General features: G+C 42.1%; 1 protein-coding gene across 1 annotated transcript in view; it reads left to right on the forward strand.

The window, feature by feature from the left end:
• Positions 1-20,730, forward strand: part of LOC134458809 (cGMP-dependent protein kinase 1-like) — a 25,322-nt gene extending 4,592 nt beyond the window's left edge. The window contains exons 4-19 of the mRNA XM_063211212.1: positions 1,766-1,879; positions 5,910-6,015; positions 7,346-7,409; positions 8,525-8,602; positions 9,807-9,901; positions 10,552-10,617; positions 10,725-10,799; positions 11,476-11,572; positions 12,007-12,146; positions 14,126-14,215; positions 15,062-15,203; positions 15,932-16,095; positions 17,834-17,956; positions 18,474-18,536; positions 18,813-18,879; positions 20,070-20,730. Of these exons, the coding sequence (XP_063067282.1) occupies positions 1,766-1,879; positions 5,910-6,015; positions 7,346-7,409; positions 8,525-8,602; positions 9,807-9,901; positions 10,552-10,617; positions 10,725-10,799; positions 11,476-11,572; positions 12,007-12,146; positions 14,126-14,215; positions 15,062-15,203; positions 15,932-16,095; positions 17,834-17,956; positions 18,474-18,536; positions 18,813-18,879; positions 20,070-20,168 (1,583 nt within the window). The 3' untranslated portion in view covers positions 20,169-20,730. The remainder of the gene's footprint in view (positions 1-1,765; positions 1,880-5,909; positions 6,016-7,345; positions 7,410-8,524; positions 8,603-9,806; positions 9,902-10,551; positions 10,618-10,724; positions 10,800-11,475; positions 11,573-12,006; positions 12,147-14,125; positions 14,216-15,061; positions 15,204-15,931; positions 16,096-17,833; positions 17,957-18,473; positions 18,537-18,812; positions 18,880-20,069) is intronic.
• The last annotated feature ends 930 nt before the right edge of the window (positions 20,731-21,660 follow it).

Raw genomic sequence — 21,660 nt, forward strand, 5'->3', positions numbered from 1 at the left:
AAGGATGATGTTGTTGGTGCATGTGTGTGCATGTGTGTGCACGTTCATTTGAGTAAGTGAGTGAGAGTGAGAGCTGTTTGCCCCCCTCTGTCGACTTATAGCGGGATTGAGCATCTCTGTGCTGGCCGCTCCCTGTTCGCTGGCCATTTCAACATCCCTTCGTCGGGGACAGGTCACAAGTGGCAGGTGTCATCTGTTGATGACATCTCATCGCCTCCGTGATCACTAAGCCCACTTAATCCCCTTTTTGTGCCTGCTTGACAGTTACACTCCCTCCACTTGAAAAATGTGGAATTAATGGAGGAGGCTGCTTGAGATTGGATGTACTTGGTTAGAGTCGGTGGCAGAACTATTGCGCATAGGGTCCCGAGGGCAAAACACTGATAGGGTGCCTCAATACAGCCTGAACGGTTTATAATAGGGCCCCCACCAACAGGATGGGAGAGCCCTTAGTCCAGGGGTGAATGCCCTGCTTGCCTCCCTATAGCTTCACACCCCTGGTTCTACATCTGACTCTGAACCTCCTCCCTGACTGGCTGAACAGCTGCAGATGCACGTCTCCCCTTGCTGCAGAAGCACTTTTTGCTGATGAACGTATAAACTTCGGCTTTTTTTCGCACACCTCAGCTGGCAGGTGCGTCGGAGATGGCACCCTGGGTCACTCAGCAATAGTTAAAGAAACTCCCGCACACTGACCATTTCGCTGTTCTTCCTTTAATATACGACGTTTCGGTACTAGACCTTGATGCAGGTCTAGTACCGAAACGTCGTTTATTAAAGGAAGAACAGCGAAATGGTCAGTGTGCGGGAGTTTCTTTAACTATTGCTGATGAACGTATGCCATAACAGAGTCCTTGAGATTTCACCTCACCTTACAGATGAGATTTTACCTCACCCCACCATTTGTGACAGGAACCAGGCGTGTGTCACTTGGTAATGGTAAACCTCTCTGGAAATGTGGGGAAAAGCAGAATAATCTTATTGACACTCTAAAATCATTAATTTCCAGAGGGGGCCGAAATTCAAGTAGAGAAGTACAGTTATGGTCAAAGTACAACACTAGCATATGATATTGCATAGCGGTTACACCAGTTGTTCCATTGTACCTAATTATGAGTTGGCTGGAAGTAGTTACAAAAACCCTAAAAACCCAAACAGAAACCACCCAACTTTGATCCAACCAGGGCAGAATCAGGTGAATAACTGAAGACGAAGTGAAGTTACTTGTGTTTGAAGGAAACTATTTTTTTTTTTTTACTTCTACTTTTAATTTGCCCGCCTCTGTTAATTTCTGTCATTATTAATAATAAAGCATCCATACTAAAATGTGCCTAGTACAGGAATGCATGCACTGTATTACTCTGGATACTATGATTTTTACTGATGTGAATGAGTAAATGTGTAAATAGAAGACCAACTGAATTATAGATAACCAACTCAAATAGAGATAACATCAACATGGTTCAGCTCTCTGGTCTGTTCTGTTCTGTTCTGTTCTGCCCTGTGCTGTTCTCTGGGTGGTTTGGCTTTTTGACTGGTGCGAAACAGACTCGCAATTAAGCGTTACACAACCACCACCACCCACACTTGTCCATTCAGCTGCTGCTGCTCATACATTTCACCGCCCTGGGCACAACGCTTCGCTTAAATGATGTGTTATTATGATAATGTTATTTTTTTGTTGTGATGGAGCTGCTGCTTGCTGGTTTGTGGGTGGTTTTAGTTTTGCATGAGGTGAAGTGTCAATGCTGTGGCCTTTTGACAGAGGGCGTGGTGGAGGTGACCAAAGGTGGGCAGAAGCTGTGTACCATCGAGCCCGGGAAGGTGTTTGGAGAGCTGGCTATCCTCTACAACTGTACACGCACCGCCACCGTCACAGGTAAGGTCAGCAACACTGGTAAACGGGTTAGGGTGTAAAAAATAATCGTTTTGTATCAATGCATTGATCCTACAGCCAGCAATTCAATTAATGGACTCATTCACGAGAGAATCGATTAATCGTTATGAATCATTATTAGTCGATTCATCGATTTTTGTTCTTATTTCACTCATTTTGTGTGGCATTTTATTTTGCTCATGCCGTAATAATTCCAAGTAATACTGAGTGTAATAATGATGTTCCTTAATAAAATGCATGTATATATTTCAGCTTTTGTTGACTGTTCAACATTTCACACATAAGCCTGTAAAGTGAAAAAAATATGAACTTTTGGTTTGAATCAAGGAGCATCGAAAATAATCAAATGGCTGGCTTAAGAAATCAATATCGAATCGCATGGCAACAAAGGCTCTGATTTACAACCCTATAAACGGGTGCTACATGAAATCTGTGCAATATGACTGTAGTTAAGGGGAGTAGAGTTTCCCCGCCAGGACTCATACAGTGTTGCCAGATTGGGCGGGTGCCCGCCCAATTGGGCTACTTGGGATGAGCGTCGGCGGGCAAAAACGGGAAAAATTGGCCATTTGGCGGTTTTTTAAGCCGTTTTGGGCCCATAGAAGTCAATGTAATTTGTTGAATTTGGGCGGAATTTAGCGCATTTTGGCGGTTTTTGAGAACCTTTTGGGCGGGATTTGGTCAGACAGATCTGGCAACACTGGACTCATACCCAGACCATCTGGGGTACCAAACTGGGGCTCTGACCACTACACCAAAGAACATGACAGTCAGAGGAGCGCACCCACAACCCTACTGATGGCCACTCCATCACAATGACATTAAGTGTATACTAATGAACATACCGGTAATCAAGATATAGTGTAAAAAACTGAACAAACCTCAAAATTGTACAAAATTGTGATGGTTCACTGTGTACACGGGTAGCAGAAAGGATAGGTGAACCCACATACTCGCCTACGGTGTAGTCTAACCCATCCAGGGCTCTGAATTAACTTTTTTCATCACCAACCAAAATGGCTAGTAGATGTTAATCTTACTAGCCAAACACACACTCGCTAATGGGTCAAAGTGACTAGCAAGTTGGTATTTTCTACCAGCCAAACTGAATTTTCACCAGCATTTGGCTGGTTGGCTGGCCTTAATTTAGAGCCCTGAACCCATCTATGGAGTAGCAAGAAAAAGATCACATTGTGCTTTGTCACATTGACACAGGTGAGTTTAATGAGAAGGGGCTAACAAGTAGGACTGTGTGACGTAGCAAAAATGATGACAGTGCCCCATTGTTTTGTCAAATTGCCCAATACCAGCAGGTATTTTACAGAGCAGAGTTACAGTATAATGTATTGATGACCTTTTCTCTAGATATGAGTCTTATGACATTGTTGAACCTTTCTACTACTATATTAATATGCTCTACTACTATTACTATTGCACCGATTTAGCTTAGGTCAGTCATTAAATTGCCTTCTTATTCAGAGACGACGCTGCTTGCTTGTACTGCAATATTGATCAGATGTCTTGAAGACTTGCACAACCTGGCAACCTGACATGAACCTTCTGGTTCATGCAGACATTTCCCTCATCTCCTCTCCCCTCGTTTTTTTCACCTACTCTACTCTCACCTCCTCTCTTTTCTTCTTTTTTTATTCTCCACTCTTCTCCTCTCCTCTCCACTCCTCTCCCCTTCTCCTGCTCTCCTTTCCTCTCTTCTCGTCTGTGCCCTTCAGATACACTTTTGCTGCTGAAAGATGTAGTCATGTTCCTGCACCACCTCTCTCTCACAGAGAGAGAGAGAGAGAGAGAGAGAGAGAGAGAGAGAGAGAGAGAGAGAGAGAGAGAAAGAGAGAAAGAGAGAGAGAAAGAGAGAAAGATGAGAGACTTCACATCTCCACATATTCTCTCACTTCCCTCTACCCGCAATCTGCAGTGCTATTAGACACCATCACAGTTACTTTCTGGACAATTATGTGGTGTTATGTGCAATTGAGGGAGACATGTCATTTTCGCTCGTGATTTTCACAGGCTTTTTTGCCACCCCCGGCCTCCACTCCCCTCTGAAAATTCAACCGATGATTTCAATCCGAGTTGCAGTGCAACAACTCAATAGATTTTAAAATTGACCGGGTCGATGCAGTCCGATCAGATGACCTTTCATGTCTTCCCTTTTCTGTGTCTGTTTTTGGCTGACTATCTTTTGCCCTTTGTGGATTAGAGGGGAAATTGCATATATTGAATTTTTATGGGGGATACTAATTGCTTTTGCACCACAGATCTCGTTTGTAATGCCTTGTGGTAAAATGGCATCCTCTGCAGCGGGAGCAGAAGACAAATTGGGTGACTTTGTTAGTAAATCGCTCTTGCAGAAAAATAAAACGATCCTTTTTTCCCCCCGACAATTTCAATTGTTTCTGTTTTTGACAGTCTGTCCTTGATCCTTTGAGGAAACCATGCTGTCTTGTGCCAATATACACACATGCACACTCTCTCTCTCTCTCTCTCCCTCACTGTCATTTTCTCGCTGTTGTGATTGGTTTTGTCCTGAAATGGTTGCCGCTGAGCGCATGCAGGGCACTCGAAGCTCAGGGTCAGTGGCTGTTCATAAGAGAAAATGGCTAAGAAATTGAATAACCCTTCCAGAGAATACTCTATAAACAATGAGCTTGGCTTTTTCAGTTATCTTCGTTCTGATTGTCGTCGCTCTGGTGTTTTCATTTAGGTGAAGAGATTGATTTTTCTTCAGCTTCCACAATAACATGGGACTGTTTCAGTAATTGTTTAGTTCGGAAAAGCAAAATGAGAGGCACCATATTTAATAAGAGTGTGGAGGATGCCAACTGATCCACCATTTTAATTCTGTTGATCGTAATGAGAGAGTGTGTGGAGAGGGCTCTCTGTTATTCCACTCAAACAGCCCGCTCCTCATGGCTCACAAACTCATTTTCTTTTCTAAAGGAAAATGTCAGAAAACTAGGCCAGCCACACATGGGCAGATACACAACATCAAGATTTGCTAGTTATTATTTTGAACTAGACATGTCTTTGGAAAGTCCAATTGAGAATTTCAGAAATTTTTCAAGACCATATTCAAATGTTGTGCTATTATTACGTTTAAGCCAAACTGTAACACGAAAGGAATAGTATGGCACTGCATCTGATGAAACTGAACGTTGTGGGTGGGACCAACGGTTGGCGTTCAAACTGTGAAAATTATGTGCATGTTTTTTATTGTCTTTTATTGTTCGCAGCATGATAAAGCCAGAGACGTCATGATGTTATTGCATATAAAGACCAATATTACTGACCTTGTACTTGGACATGCGTGCACTCTGTTTTTTGAGCACCATATGCTGTTCTGTAATCACATAATGGGTGAAATGGGAAGATGTGCTGTAGGTTCCGTTCTGTAATATCTGCCTATTAATAATGTAATCCATACAGAGGTAGAATTAGTGGATCAAAGGTAAAAGAGAGAAACGCCCTATAGCAATATTTTTAATACAGAAAAGAAAACATTATTTTATTGCAGACTGAAGACATAAACACTAGTTGTAGTTGGTCAAAATTCTTCATCTCATGTTATGATCCTGCTCATGGACTTGGTGGTTAGTCTCTGTCCCCTGCCCTGCAGTCTTCAATAGCATGGAGTATCAGAGTTGTCACCACGCTGTGAACTCTCCACAACCTAGTGCCAAGATGATCTGAAGCCCCTCCGCAGTAATGTAATCTGTGCTGGACAGCCTGCTTGGCCTCCTTATACACATACTCTATGTATACACATACAGTATATAAGTACACATATTGGTTAACTATCCATTTATGTTCCATGCTTACGGTATGTCTGCATTTATACTTGTACAGTAATACAGACATACTGTAAACATGGAACATATATGGAAAGTCAACCCATACTGTGTATAGTGGAACACATGCTGAATGGGACCAACCTTAAACCTTCTCAAAGATGCTCAAAATGTTGTTCTCAGTGTACACTTCTTCCTTCCTTTCTTAGCGCTCACCGATATCAAGTTATGGGCCATCGACCGTCAGGGCTTCCAGACCATAATGATGAGGACGGGCCTGATCAAGCATTCCCAGTACATGGAGTTCCTGCGCAGGTACAGTGCCCTCCTAGTACGGTAGTAGAGCACAGTAGATATGGATCAGGGCATTTTTCACACTTGGTCCCTGTCAGCCATTTGAGTGAACTCAGACCTGTTACTCACCATTTTCTGTGCATATAATGTGAACGCTCTCAGAACAAGTGAACCGTACTCAGACCTTTCTTGACATGGTCTCAGTATGGTTCGCTTAAGGGTCTTGACAAGTTATTCCTGTGACTTGGTCTAATCACTTAAGGCAGTGGTGCTCAAACTGTGGTACGCGTACCACTGGTGGTACTTGAGACATCTCTGGTGGTACTTGGAAGAATTAATTTGTTGTGCATTGATTTGAAAGCTGATCCAGTTGTTGCAGTCGAAAATGTCTCTTTGGTCTCACATTTTGTAATATTGAACTGTATGAATCTGAAAACATAATGCAGAATAATACAAGGCAAACAAGAAATTTAAAAACAAACTTGCACTGAATGTGACCGTAGCTGTTGATGTCGTTATGAACCTCTCCTGTATTTGACTGGCAAAAGTGAATATGGAAGGCCTTTGCTGCGATATTCTAATGTTGGTTGTCAAGGTGGTACTCGGAGAGGTCAATATTTTCTCGGGTGGTACTTCACACAAAATGTTTGAGAACCACTGACTTAAGGAGAGCTTTAGAGGACCGGGTGTGATCAGACAGAAGACTGACACCCCATAAAAGCCTAACGGGAGAAGCAAAAACAACTGCTCCTTTTTGAAATGCATTCACAATGTAAAGACTAACAGAACTGAGTTATTTTTGTGTCGGTTCACTTTTTTGATCCACTGACAGTAGGGCTGTAACGATACACTCAACTCACGATTCGGTTCGTATCACGATTTTTGACCTACGGTTCGATACACCCCACGATTTCTGAAATGTATCTCCATTGAAGTTTGGAAACACTATCACATCAAATCATAAGGTTGTTTTCTGGACTAATGGGTAATAAAACTTTGAAAGGGCGTATCACGATACTGCCTCCTTGTACTGTATCACGATACAGTATCGTGACTCTGTGTATCACGATTTCTCGGTTCGATACAATATCGTTACAGCCCTAACGGACAGTAGACCAGTGTTCAGTTCACTTAAAGGGCACTACATGTGAGAATACCCTTAGAGTGTACTCTGGAACCAAATACAATCTAACTGTTTGTGTGTTGAATTAACACTGTGTTTTTGCTGTGCACAGACAAGAGTGCTGTGTCCTCCAGAGATCCTCTATGAAACTGTCTGCTTTTATCCCTGCACTGAATGCCCACTGCTACCTGAGCACTTTAACAACTGCTGTTTGTCCCCCACATGCAGTGTGCCCTCCTTCAAGACCCTCACTGAGGATGTTTTGAGCAAAGTAGCGGACGTCTTGGAAGAGGTGGGAGATTTCAAACGTTTCAATTCCATTTTTTCCCCAGGATAAAATAAGGCAGCCTATGTGACATGAGTTATTTTATGTTGCCGTTACTTTAAAAAAATAAAATCCATGGCCATGATAAACTTACACAGCATAAAGAACATCCATGCACCATGTTGCCTTGAGCCGGGCGTACACTGTGCATCATTTTCAGTCACAGGTATTCAGCTCCTGTTCATACACTGTACGAGACCACACTGCACGGGTGCTAGACTGCAAAGTTGATTGCCCCTCTTAACATTAATTGCAAGGAATACTCAAAGAATATTTCAAGGAAAGATTGATCATCCATGCATTGGTTTTCTTTCTTTTATTTATTTATTTTATTTAAAAAAAAACTATTTTCCATTTATCTACATGCAGTTGAAAAGGTAAAAGACTCATCTTTTATGTGTACACGTTTTAGTACAGCATCTCTAAGGCTGTCTTTATAACTCTATAGTCAATCTACAGAATTCTTTACCGTAATGTGGTTAGAAATGAACCTTTTTCTTCTGAAATGCCAAATCTCTGCCCATTGACGTGATAATGTAATAATGATTGCCCTTTTGACCTTACTTCCCGCTGCATCTGCTGTTGGGTGGCCTTGCTTTGACAAACACCCTGATGGCTCCATGAGTCACTATATGAACTCATCTGAATCAACTCTCCCTTTCTCTTTCTCTTTCTCTTTCTTTTATATACTCTCTCTCTCTCTCTCTCTCTCTCTCTCTCTCTCTCTCTCTCTCTCTCTCTCTCTCTCTCTCTATTTCTTTGTCTCTCTCACTCTCCCTTTCTCTTTCTTTTATACTCTCGCTCTCTCTATCTGCCTCTCTCTCTCTCTCTCTCTCTCTATTTCTTTGTCTCTCTCACTCTCCCTTTCTCTTTCTTTTATACTCTCTCTGCCTCCCTCTCTCTCTCCCTCTCTCTCTCTCTCTCTCTCTCTCTCTCTCTCTCTCTCTCTCTCTCTCTCTCTCTCTCTCGCTCTCTCTCTATTTCTTTGTCTCTCTCACTCTCCCTTTCTCTTTCTTTTATACTCTCTCTCTCTCTATCTGCCTCTCTCTCTCTCTCTCTCTCTCTCTCTCTCTCCCCCATAGACACACTACAGTGATGGAGATTACATCATCCGCCAGGGAGCCACAGGAGACACCTTCTTCATCATCAGCGAGGGGCAGGTGAGGCAAGACTGACCTGTCTCAGGGCATTATTTTATCAGTATGTTTTTGACACTTTGTTCAATTACAGTTCTATAGAAGCAAAGAATAGAGAGCAACACTTGTTGATTTATGAAGTCACCACTTAACTGGCTGGACTACTGACATTTTTCTCAGACATAGTGTGAAAAGTAATTTCAGTAAGTTTTATTTCTTTCATATGACTATGGCTATGACACGGCAGACAGTCTTGCATAACATATTAAGACTTACAAGTTCATAATAGATGCTCTGCATGAAGGATTCAAGATTCAAGATTATTGTCATTACCTATTGTCATTGTAATTGAAGGCAACAAAACTGTGTGTGGAGCAACAACACGGCATAGTTTCAAGTAGTAGAAGAAAGGGTTCATACTTACTACAAGATCCTGAAGAAAACTCTAAAAGACACATGAAACTATAAAAAAAAAATATTTTTTAGTTTGTGTTTAGTTTGCCTGGACAGGAAAGTCTTGTGATTGCAAGTATTTCAGCAAAAAATGTTAGGAAGTATCTGTTCATCCATATCACAGATTCTGCCAAGAATTTAATGTGGAAACAAAAGGCAGGCATTGTGCCGTGTCATGTAAATAAATAACCGCTGCCAAAAAAAACAGAAGAGAAGAGAGGGGAGAGAGGTCTCCTCTGCTCTCCAGCACCATCCATCATTTTCTAACAGAGTCTACAACATAGTTCTTTTTCATCCTGCCTCTGCCTCTGTCTCTCCCTCTGCCTCTGCCTCTGTCTACCTCTGCCTCTCCCTCTGGCAACGTCTCTGCCTCTGCCACTGTTTCTGTCTCTGCCGCTGTCTCTGCCTCTGCCGCTGTCTCTGCCACTGTCTCTGCCTCTGCCTCTTCCTCTGTCTCTGTCTCTGCCTCTGTTTCTGTTTCTGTTTATGCCGCTGTCTCTGCCTCTGCCTCTGCCGCTGTCTCTGTGTCTGCCTCTGTCTCTGTCTCTGTCTCTGTCTCTGCCTCTGCCTCTGCCTCTGCCTCTGCCGCTGTCTCTTCCTCTGCCACTGTCTCTGTGTCTGCCTCTGTCTCTGTCTCTGTCTCTGTCTCTGCCTCTGCCTCTGCCTCTGCCTCTGCCTCTCCCTCTGCCTCTGCCTTTGCCTCTGCCGCTGTCTCTGCCTCTGTCTCTGTCTCTGTTTCTGCCTCTGCCTCTGCCTCTGTCTTTGCATTTTGCAGGTGAAGGTCACTCAGCAGAAGAGCCCCAGTGAGGAGCCAGTGTTCCTGACCACGCTCTCCCGAGGAGACTGGTTTGGAGAGCAGGCCTTGAAGGGGTAAGGGATCGAATAACAATCCTTGAAAAATGGTAGAAAATTTAAGAAAGAGAGAGAGAAAGGAAGTAATTTCATGTGTAACAGGTATATGGCCTTCAGAGCAGAAGATGAAAAAGAAAATGCAGTTAAAAGAAAATGAAAATGCAGGTAATGAAGGATGAGAAATAAGAAATGATGAGAAATAAGCACTGTGTGCTACTGAAAAATGTCCATCGGACATCTTTGCAAGAAATTAAACATGATTGATGAAGGCAGGAGTGTACAGTAAGTGCACTTCTAAAGGATTTGATTTACTGACAGGATTGACAAGAATGAAAAAGGTTTTAACATCTTTCTGCCACGATCTATCTGCCATCCCTGAATAATAATATTAAGGATAAGAATAATAGTAGACTGTAGTTCTCTGTTTTCTTTCTTTGTATGTGTACAAAACATAATACAGTATTCAAAAATATCCATGGTATTCCGTTTTCTATGATTCATTTCCGTAAAACATTATCCCAAAATACTACATGATAAAACAAATCTAGTATTTCTCCAGAGTAATTTCCTACTGTTGCCTACCAAACGAGGCAACAGTATGTGCAATTTAAATCTGTATTCCAATCCGAGCATACCTAATTTTAATGTATTTCCTGTCTTCTTTCTAGGGAAGACGTACGCACAGCAAGTGTGACAGCAGTGAGAGATGTTACGTGTCTCGTTGTCGACAGAGAGTGAGGAAAAAGCAGCAGCACATCGACATGCAAACCACTATAGTGAATAAATGTCTCTGGAACTCAATGCTCTATTTATAGTCTCTTTCTCTGTTTCTTTCCAATAGATCATTCAAACAACTAATCGGGGGACTGGAGAATGTCAGCAATAAAGTGTACGAGGGTGAGGAGGTCAAGGCGAAGTGAGTGCTCTTCCATCTGTCCCTTAATAGGCAGAAAAAGAGGTTCCATTTGAATAGTCGGCTCCAATGTACCCTTGAGCTGAACGTACCTTTAATGTGTTTATGCGTGTTTTGCCTCAGGCTGTATTTTCAAAGACATATCTGGAGAAAAAAGTGTTTTGTGTCTTTTGAAAAAGTGTATGACATCTTTACTGCATTAACCCATTGATGCTGGATGCTGCGTATATGCAACATTGACCTAGGCGCCTGGACGCCTGTGTGGACGCAGCATTCAGGCCCATGAGATTTCAGATTTTGTATTAAAAAGTGTGGGTATGTTAGACCTGAATGAACACATTCTGATGCAATATAATTATGCAATATTTCATGTTTTTATGTGCTTTGGAGGCTAAGATATTTAGGTTTATGTAGGCTGTTGCTTCCCAAACAGGGCTTGGGCATTTAGCAGGTGTTTTTTTGCAGGTGCCTTAGGCATCAATGGGTTAAAGACCCAGAGGGACAAGAGGGATGTTTTGTGGTTCAGAACGAGGGAATTGCAGTAATTCTAGTGAATTTGTGAATGCTGGCTGCTCCATTATGTTTCAAGGCTAAACCAGAGGCCATTTGGTTGTTGTATAGCTTGTCTTGTCCAGACTTCACTTACAGCCATTTTTTGTGTTTCTATTTCCATCTCCAGGGTGGAGGCAGACACTGCATTTTTCTCTGCACTGTCCCTCTCTGACTTTCGTGTGATCTGCACGCTTGGCATGGGTGGATTCAGTCGAGTAGAGCTGGTACAACTGCATTAAATACTTCCAGATTCCCTTTTTGTGAAAGCTTACAATTTTGCTGCAGAAAGGCTGATGCTTGTGGTATTTAACAAAATTGTATTTCAGTTGAGTTGAGTTGCATTGTGTTGTGTGTTGTGTTGCGTTGTGTATGTTGTGTTATGCACGGGTGAGGCATGAATGCAATTTCATTATGTGCAGCGTTCACTTGTGTGCTGTGGAGTACTGTGTCACAATGAAAATGGCAGTTGGAGTTTTCCAATGGGCTTTCACGCTTTCACTTTCACTGATGTTGCGTCGTGACATGTGCTATTGAGTTTCGTTGTGTTGTATTGTATTGAGTTGCATTACTTGATGCTGTGTTGTGTCAGGTTGTGTTGTCTTGCTCTGTGGCACATGTACCTGTAATTGCGTGGGCTTGTGTTGTGTTGTCTATGCAGGTGCAGCTGAAGAATGACCTGAGTCGCTCGTTTGCCATGAAGATGCTGAAGAAGCGGCACATCCTGGACACCAGCCAGCAATTCCACATCCTGTCGGAGAGGCGCATCATGATGGAGACAAACAGCCCCTTCATAGTTCGGTGAGGAAGCCGAGCATGCAGCTAAGCTAGTTGAAATGCCCCCTGGAACTCATCATACGCCTCCCAACGCCGCCTTGACATCATATTACAAAAAAAATGGCCTAATGCCCCCCAGTGGCAACTAAGCGCCACCCCCTCTCAGCTGTCTCCTTCTCAACACCCCCCTAGGGCTCCCCAAGGGCCCCCTGGGTGGCTGTAGAGCCCCCGTTGAGAAACACTATACTGAGCCAACTTGCCAAAATGTAACAATGTTTAGTGGACGTATCCCATACACCATATTGTACAGTAAGGTAGTTAGTAGCCCCTATCTAACTCCTCACTTTTATGTGTGCATTAACGTGGCAGTATGAGTGTATGATCTAAATGCATGCATGTCTGTAGGGAGAGAACACAGCGTTTACCTCTGGTCCAAGCGTTCACGCGACAGCTGGGCCACCACAATCTCCAGGCCCTCAGTAGGCGACCAATGCAAGCCCAGCGCTTCTTCTCATGCGCTCCTCTTCAGCGTTCAAGATTCATGAGGAAAACCCCACGGGCAGTTCTTAAAATCACAAAGTCTTCATATCTTCAACAGGTTGTGCGAGACCGTCTCTAAATATCCGGTGAGTCCTTACAAACCTCTCGGCAGGTGTTTTCTCCAATTGCCTGCTCACGGCCTAGCAGGCCCGGCTAGCACGCGAGAGCCACCTCTCCTGAGGTCTCGCTCCGGAAGTCCCCAGTGACCTCTGAACCCCTAGCTTTTATAGGTAACCAGTTGTGTCTCCCCCGTGTGATGTGGATATGATAGTGGGCTGTACTGTTCTGTGCACCTACTGACCCTTTACATCGTAACAATATACACACTGATGTCCATGCTGCTTTTAGTAGGCTATGTTCTTTCATTTTCCCCTTTCACTATTGCACCTTGTACCTTACATACTAAAGTACCTTACACTAAGTATTGCATCTTCACCTTGCCCCAATGAGGAGCTACCCCAGATCCTTCACGTTCTACAACTACCCTTTCAATTGAACATTTGGTATTTGGTGAAATGCAATTTTCAATGATCCAGGGCGGGCGTGATACATGCTGCGATTAGTTGTGTACTCTTTGACTTTGCCATAGTCAGGAGAGCTATGGAGCAGGCAACGAGGTGGACACACTGAAGACTAGCAATATTTTACGGCTGCAGCGAACCTCATGTTGGCGCAGATAAAATGATCTGTAGCTGTTGGCCATGGACAAAATAACAAATAAAAGTGGAAAGAGTTACTGAAGCTTGCACGTTCTGTCTGGCCATGTTTGCAGTCATATTTCATCATAAGCTTTAGCAAGCTTAAAGGTCAGTGAGCGGGAGACAGAGAGGCAGCACGGAGAGAGAGAGTCTGTGTGTGTGTGTGTGTGTGTGTGTGTGTGTGTGTGTGTGTGTGTGTGTGTGTGTGTGTGTGTGTGTGTGTGTGTGTGTGTGTCTTGATTTTCTAACCCTTACATTCAGACAATTTCCTTTACATTCACAGGTCATATTTTTACATTATACTGTATTTGCAAAAGGTGGAACTTCAAAGGTGCTCTGTGTAATATTTTCAGTAGTTCATTAATTCATGCTGTTCATAAATGTTACCTTTTAACAAATACGTTACCACCACCATTAATTTCAAAGTATTCATTATGACGGGGAAAAATGCATTTTACATACATGAAAATGGTCTCCATGGTCTGCCGTTTTGAATTTCCAGAAATAGGCATTTTTAGCTGCAAAACTTACCGTCCTTTGGTCATACTAGTAAATATTGGTTTATTATTTATTAATATTCATGAAATGATCAAATTTGGCAATAGGCAGCACAGTTTCAATGAGCAGCATGGTTGCAATACCTACTCTGGCCACACGGTGCACCTTGAAGATCATCTCAAAAGTGGTATGGACATGCCTCGATTGTCCACTCCACTCATCACTCGACTCATAAAATACTCCCATGCTTGTCCTTCCTCCTCACAGACTTTACCGCACCTTCCGAGATGCCAAGTACCTGTACATGTTGCTGGAGTCATGTTTGGGAGGGGAGCTGTGGACATTGCTGAGAGACAGGTACTGTACTGGACAAACAAACCTACATTTACCAAAGAAGAGAAAAGGGAATGCTTCACTGGGTCCAGTGTCCAGTTAGTAAAAAAGGGTGCTCATCAAAAAGAACTTGGGCATCCAAACTTCCATGAAAAGATAAAAAAAAACACTATTTGAGGCACTCCTTACTAAAGTTAAAAAGCCTTTATTAAATACTGGCTACATGCCTACGCGTTTCGACCCATTGTCTTCATCAGGGCAACTGCCCTGATGAAGACAATGGGTCAACACGCGTGCCTCAAATAGTGGTCTTTTTATCTTTTCATCAAACCTACATTTGCTTTCCATCCCCAGTGCTTCACACCATTCACACCATTCACTTGCTCTCCGTACTGTATGTTCTCCCATTGCGCTCATGACCTGATATGGTGCTTTGATTTGATGTATTATCAAGTGTTGCTGTTGGCCGTACTCTGCTAAGTCTAGTGGAGGGCACGCATATCCAAGAGAGAAACCTCCGCTGATTGCCAAGAAACGTACTTGAGGAGAAAAGGGGGAAGGATTTGCAAACTGATTTCAAAAGACTTAATTTATTGAAGAAAGCAACTCTTTTATCGTAGATATTCTTCTGGCCTTTGATGCCTGAAGAAGATCTATGATCGGAACATTGCTTTGTTTAATAAATTAGGTCTTTGCAAGCAGTGCACTAAGTCACTTGTGCCATAGGTTCAAATACGGCCGGTTCATCTCACAACCTTACCCCATTTCTCTCTCTCACTTCTGTCTTTCTAACTTAATAAAGACAAAAAGTAACTTAAAAAATAATTTATGCTGTCTTTTGTTGTTACACCTGGTGCTAATGTTGTTCAGGGGGTCTTTTGATGATGGCACAACAAGGTTCTACACAGCCTGTGTGGTGGAGGCGTTGGCATATCTCCACTGTAGAGGGATCATTTACCGAGACTTGAAACCCGAAAACATCATCCTGGATAATTCTGGCTACGCCAAGCTGGTAAGCAGACAAACCTGACTCAGCCTGACAGTGTTGATGGGATAGATGAATGCAACATGTAGAGTACTGTGGAGTGCAATAGAGTGGAATACATACTCGCAGGAAGGAAAAGGAAATATAGCATAATGTAAATAATGTATATTTTATACACTAATGTATATAGATATGCATATTCCCACATATTTATATACATTATATGTACTGTATTATGCTGGTTTGTAGTACACCTGCTCCTTTAAGACTTTTAGGTATCTTCAAATTTCCCAGAGAGTTAAAGGAGCAGTCCACCTCATTTCAGGAAATTTCTCACATGTAGGATTTTTTAATTAATGTGTTTGCATTGCCTTTAACAGTATAGTTATATTAAGCATAGCAATGGAAGTCTATGGAAACAATTCTATGGAAATTCACCAGATGGCAAAACGGCTATTTAATTCTGTCCAGTGATCACCTGTGGCTTGATGGTAATGGTTCAATCCACTTCCAGTGATTGCTAAGCCATGCTAATAATTCTATTACTGATAAATCTAAGTACGGAACACACTAACAAGAAAAATTTAAGGAAATTCATGTTTAATACTTAAAATAATACTAAACAATGCAAATACCGGTATGTGAAAATAAAAAAATGGTGGACTTTAGATACTGCAACATCTGTATGGTTATTTCAACTAAAACCAATCCACTGCACATTTTCACTTAATTTACATCTCTGTACATTTCCTCAGGTTGATTTTGGCTTTGCCAAAAAGGTGGGGTTTGGTAAGAAGACGTGGACCTTCTGTGGGACCCCGGAGTATGTGGCCCCGGAGATCATCCTGAACAAGGGCCACGACTCCTCTGCTGACTGCTGGTCCCTCGGCATCCTCATCTACGAGCTACTCAGCGGGAGGTGTGTGAGTCCTTCATTAGGCATGGATCTAACAGCGTTTTCACACCTGGTCCCTTTCAGCCGCCTAAGCGAACTCAGAGTAGTGACTCAGCATTTTTGCCTTATGTGAACGCTCCAAAGTGTACCCAGACCCCTCAGAAGCTAACCGTACTGAGACCTTGGTTGACGTGGTCTCAGTTCGGTCGCATATGAGTTCTGACAAGTTACACGTGTGACTAGGTGTAATCACTTAAGGAGGGCTCTAGAGCAGTGGTTCCCAACCTATGGGTCCGGACCCAACCGGTGGGTCGCCAAAGATCCACAGGGGGTCGCGAAGCCCTCTTGATTTTAAAGGGTTTAATTTTAATACCATATACAGCCCATGTTGAATAAATGACAAAGCATTTAAACTAATATATGCATCGAAGCAACAAAATGTAAGTGATACATTAAACAGTTATTGTATATTTGACTGAAGACAAATTGAGAAATAAAATGATAACTAATGAGTTTTTGCCGGAAATAGAGTATCGTGCAGGCACGCTTACAATGGTAAAAATATGGGTCCCTGAGGAAAAAGTTTGGGAACCACTGCTCTAGAGGACTGGGTGTGATAAAAAAGAAGAGTGACACACTATAAAAGCCCAACAGGACCAGAAATATCAGCCAGTTCTTTTTGTAATACAATCACAATATGAACAAAAACAGACTTGAGTCCTTTTGCTGTCGGTTCACTTTTTGGTCCACTTAAAGGGGACTGAGTTTGGTTCACTTAAAAGGGACCAGGTTCGAAAACCGTACGTATAATGCTACGTAGGAAAAGATAAAGGTTCGCAACATTGTTTGATGAACAGTATTGCGAACCTGTATCTTTTCCTTTCAGTTATCTTCTGTTTGGTCCAGTACCTGTGCTACTGATGTGCTTGCATTCAATGAATTTTCAAAATGTTATATACAGATCTTAAATAAACCTTTCAGTTTGAGTTGCAATGTGCAGACATCTACTGTCTAAGTGTCAGGTGTGTGATGATGGTACCATTTTTAATCTGCAGGAAAAAGGAAAGAAAAGTGATTTTGAATTGAAGCTGAAAAGGGACTGTGTTTAAAGCAGCATTGTGTTTTTGACATCATCTGTACTACATTGGTAACGTTTACATTCCATTGTTTTCAGTGCAGTCTTACACACCAGGGTCAAACTCGACTGCTGCTGACAACTTAATATTGCCATTGAGTTGTATGTTTGCCTGGGTTTCTTGATCAAATATAGTTATTTTTTTAGGGATTTCGATGGAATGCATAGATGAAAGGAAAAATGCACAAGCCCCCACAAAACGTTCCCTACCATAGTCCAAGCGTGTGTGCAAAGACTGTCTTTAGACCAGTGTTCTCAAACTTCTTCAGAGGACCACTTTGTCCCTCCAAAAATATTTAGTTACCACCTGTCAACTGAACTGACAGTTCAGGGGTGCTACTTCTACACTGCTAATTTCGATGCAGATCATTTACTTTTTATTCACATTACAAGCCTGTCTTATTGTTGTGAAAATAAGACTTAATAATTATGTCATGAATATAGCATACTGCTAGCTAGTCTTGGAAAAGTAGAAATCCCCTTGCAGACCTCCTGAGCTCTGTCGCGGACCACACTTTGAGAATCACTAATACAATTTAGCGGAAGTGTGAAACGTTTTTTGTGTGCGTCTCGACTGATCCCCACATTATGTTATCTTATCTTCTCTCCCCTGGCTGTACTCTAAAGCCCTCCATTCTCAGGTCCTGACCCCATGAAAACATACAACATCATCCTCAGAGGAATCGACATGGTGGAGTTTCCCAAGAAAATAAACAAAAGTGCTGCTACATTAATTAAAAAGCTCTGCAGGTACAGTATTGAGAGAGAAACTAAAAAATAAACACCTACATGAGGAAACACAGCCAGCCTCACAAAGACATGCAAATATAACCCCCCCCCCCACACACACACAAACACACACACACACACACACACACACACACACACACACACACACACACACACACTCACATACTCTCACACACACACACACACACACACACACTCACTCACTGACTCACTCACTGACTCACTCACTCACTCACACACACACACACACACCTACACACACACACACACACACACACACACACACACACACACACACACACACACACACACACACACACACACACACACACACACACACACACACACTCTCTCTCTCACTCTCTCTCTCTCTCACACACACACACACACACACACACACTCCCTCTCACAAACACACACACACACACACACACACACACACACACTCACACACACACTCAATCACACACACACACACACACACAGTGCTTATGCAGACCGCTTGTTCCCTTTGTAGAGATAATCCTTCCGAAAGGCTTGGGAACCAAAAGAACGGAGTGAAAGACATCCAGAAGCACAAGTAAGGCTGGCCAGCTATCCAGACATCTGACGTACTGTTTTCCATTCAAAAACATACAATACTGCAATGTACAGCTATCCTTGACCTTCAGTACTTTATTTAAAAATCTCCTTCTCCTGCTATTTCTGCCTCTCCTCTATACCTCTCCTTCTAAATCCATCTCTAACAATGATGTTTTTTTCCCATTTGTTAAGCACTTTGAGTTACATGCCTTGTATGATACAGTGCTATACAAATACAATTATTAAATTATTATTATTTCCTTTTTCTCCACAGATGGTTTGAAGGGTTCAACTGGGATGGCATTCGCAAGGGCACCCTCACAGCACCCTTTGTACCCAGCGTAAGACGCGGTTATACAACACTCCTCATTGCATGCCACTCACTGCCTAAAAGGGCTGGAGTGGCATCGAAAAACAGCTTGGGCGTTTTTTTTTAGCATAGCCCAGCCCCTCACATAGCCGCCTCCTTTTCTACAGTATCATGATTATTATGAGTCCACTGTCTATGTGAAAGATAGACCACTGGGCCATGCCATCTAAATTAAGGGCCGGTCTCAAAGAAAGACAACACAAACAAACAAACAAAAAGCATCTGGGGTGGCATTCTCAAAAGCGTCTTTGCTAACGATGGTAGCAACGTCCTTCGTAAGAGCGACTCAACTCTTCTCTTGACAGTGACGCTCACCACTAAATCCAAGGGAATGGTGTTACGTCTTAAGATGGTCTTAAAGACGGTTAGCATCGACAAGAAGCGAGAATCGGACCCCTGCCCGTTAGGACTGTTGGCCCACCGGGAAAATGCCTTATATGCCAGATTACCTGTCCATACCACTCACGGCCTTGCCCATGGCCTTGTCGGGGAATGTGCTTGAGCTGTGCTCCACTGAGCCGAATGTAATGCGGTTAATCGCATTACATAACAGAACACATCAAATTGGCCTGATGAATTACTCTGAGTATGTTATTCTATTGCCATGTTTCAAATGGCATATTGTATACTGAATGTCCATTTACTTTTCATTACTATTACCTCATTTTACATTACCATTACCTTGCTGTACATTACGTTAGTACTAGCCATTGTTAGGTGAGTATTTTAACAGCCCCTCAGTCAAGATAATAACAAGAAGTACAGACAACATGCAGTGTACTCTCTCTCGCGCGCGTGAAAACACACACGTACAAAAACAGAAATTTGTGCACAAATCTGTATTTTACAGATATCATTAATCAACAGGTTGTCATCTTTTTAAGTGTCTTTGGATAAGATTGAAGAGAGTAATGCAGTGTCTACTGCTGGTGCTGGTTACACGTATGCAGATATATTTTTAAAAATGTGTTGATTTTTAAAAAATCTATTTTTAAAATCGGAGTTTTAAAATGCTCCTTCTAAAACTCAGGTTACATGTAAATATGTACATGTAAAAAAACAATGCATTTTAAAAAATATTGATATAGATGTAAACAGCTTCAATATTTCCATGCAATATTTGGCAGTCGTCCTGTTCACTGTGGTCTCTCACTCTGACAGGTGGATGGTCCTCTGGACACCAGTAACTTTGACTGTTTCCCTGACGACCAAGAGGAACCGCCACCCGACGAGATGTCCGGATGGGACACCGAGTTCTGAACCAACCCGAGCAGCCGGTTATGGTTACCATGGCTACCGTCCAGACATCCTGACTCTCGCACAGTCTCCGGGGAGAGCATTAAAACCACACAATCTAGCACTTCTACACAGCAATGTAAAGACGTGAGTCAGACTCTTCAGCGTTGTTTGGATTTGCCTGTACAGATGAAGACCTCCCGTAGAGAATGTATATGGACCGTGGACTGTTTATCACAACACTTTGAAAGGGAAAAACAGTGGTGTCATGTAGTTGAAGGGAAGAAATGGTTCCATGTGTTGGCTCGGTAATTGCATTTGTGGAAAGTGACAGTTCCAGAATGATATGTACATTGTGTGGTGCTTACTTTTTCCTCGCAAGTGAACAGGACGTATTGTTCATGCTTTTCTTGAGGTTTTGGTGGCTACAGATACAACAGAGAAAGGAGAATCTGTGCAACTAGAATACAGTATGCATACACTGTTTGGTTGCCTACTGGGATAGATAACCTTCTTTGTGTCCTTTTGATATGTCATTTTCCACTGTTTTTGCCGAAAAATGAATAAAAGTAGTGTGTTTGAGTTATATAGTAGGCCTTATAAGTTATACAGTATTGGTCCATGGCCAAGGTTACACACGCACCAGTGTTAGTAACCAGTATAGTCAACAGTTATTTACTATACATTAGTAACGAAGTTTGAGAAAACTGAAGAATGACAGAGTAACAATTCTATACATAAAGATTTTATATGTCTTTTATATTAATTTCTATACATACACGGATCTAAAAACACATCCATGCAGAAGTCTAAACATATATTTGCACAAATGCCATCACAACATGATTACACTTACAAAATTTACAGTACAAAGTACACATTGGCAAGTTTGGCAGAACAATAAGAGAAAAATGCTTTCAAATGACCCAGCATGCATTTCACTCTGCGTCTGCGTTATACTGTGTTAAAGGGCCATGTGTTCTTTTTTAGTAGTTTATTTTCAGAACGTATTGTGCCCATTCACAAATTTGATCTTTTTTCCATGACTGCTACCACCACCAATTTCTGAGTATTCAACATGGCTCGCAAATGTGCACTTTTTGTGCATGAATAAGTGTAAACTCTTCATAGACATCTGCAATTTTAAATTACCAGCCATCAGATGTGTCAAAAGTAATAGTACATTTGTGGTGTAATTACAACACTAGCATATGGCATTACATAGCTGTTACACCATTTACTCCATTGTACCTAATGAGATTGATAGACTGTGTTGTTACTGAAAAACACAGAAAAACTAACAAGGACCCACCACAAACTTGATACAACCTTTGCAGAGTTAGCAGATTGTAAGACAAGTACACAGGTCTGGTTACTCAAATACTTGTGTTGGAAGGAAACTGTGTTTCTTTTTTTAACTTTTACTTTTGAATCCTCTGCCAGCCATATAGTACATATTTGACTGCAAACCCCACTCTGGTCAGACCAGTAAATACTAGTATGACTACGTACAGTT

This window comes from Engraulis encrasicolus, chromosome 11 (genome assembly GCF_034702125.1).
Source record: "Engraulis encrasicolus isolate BLACKSEA-1 chromosome 11, IST_EnEncr_1.0, whole genome shotgun sequence".
Classification (NCBI taxonomy): domain Eukaryota; kingdom Metazoa; phylum Chordata; class Actinopteri; order Clupeiformes; family Engraulidae; genus Engraulis; species Engraulis encrasicolus.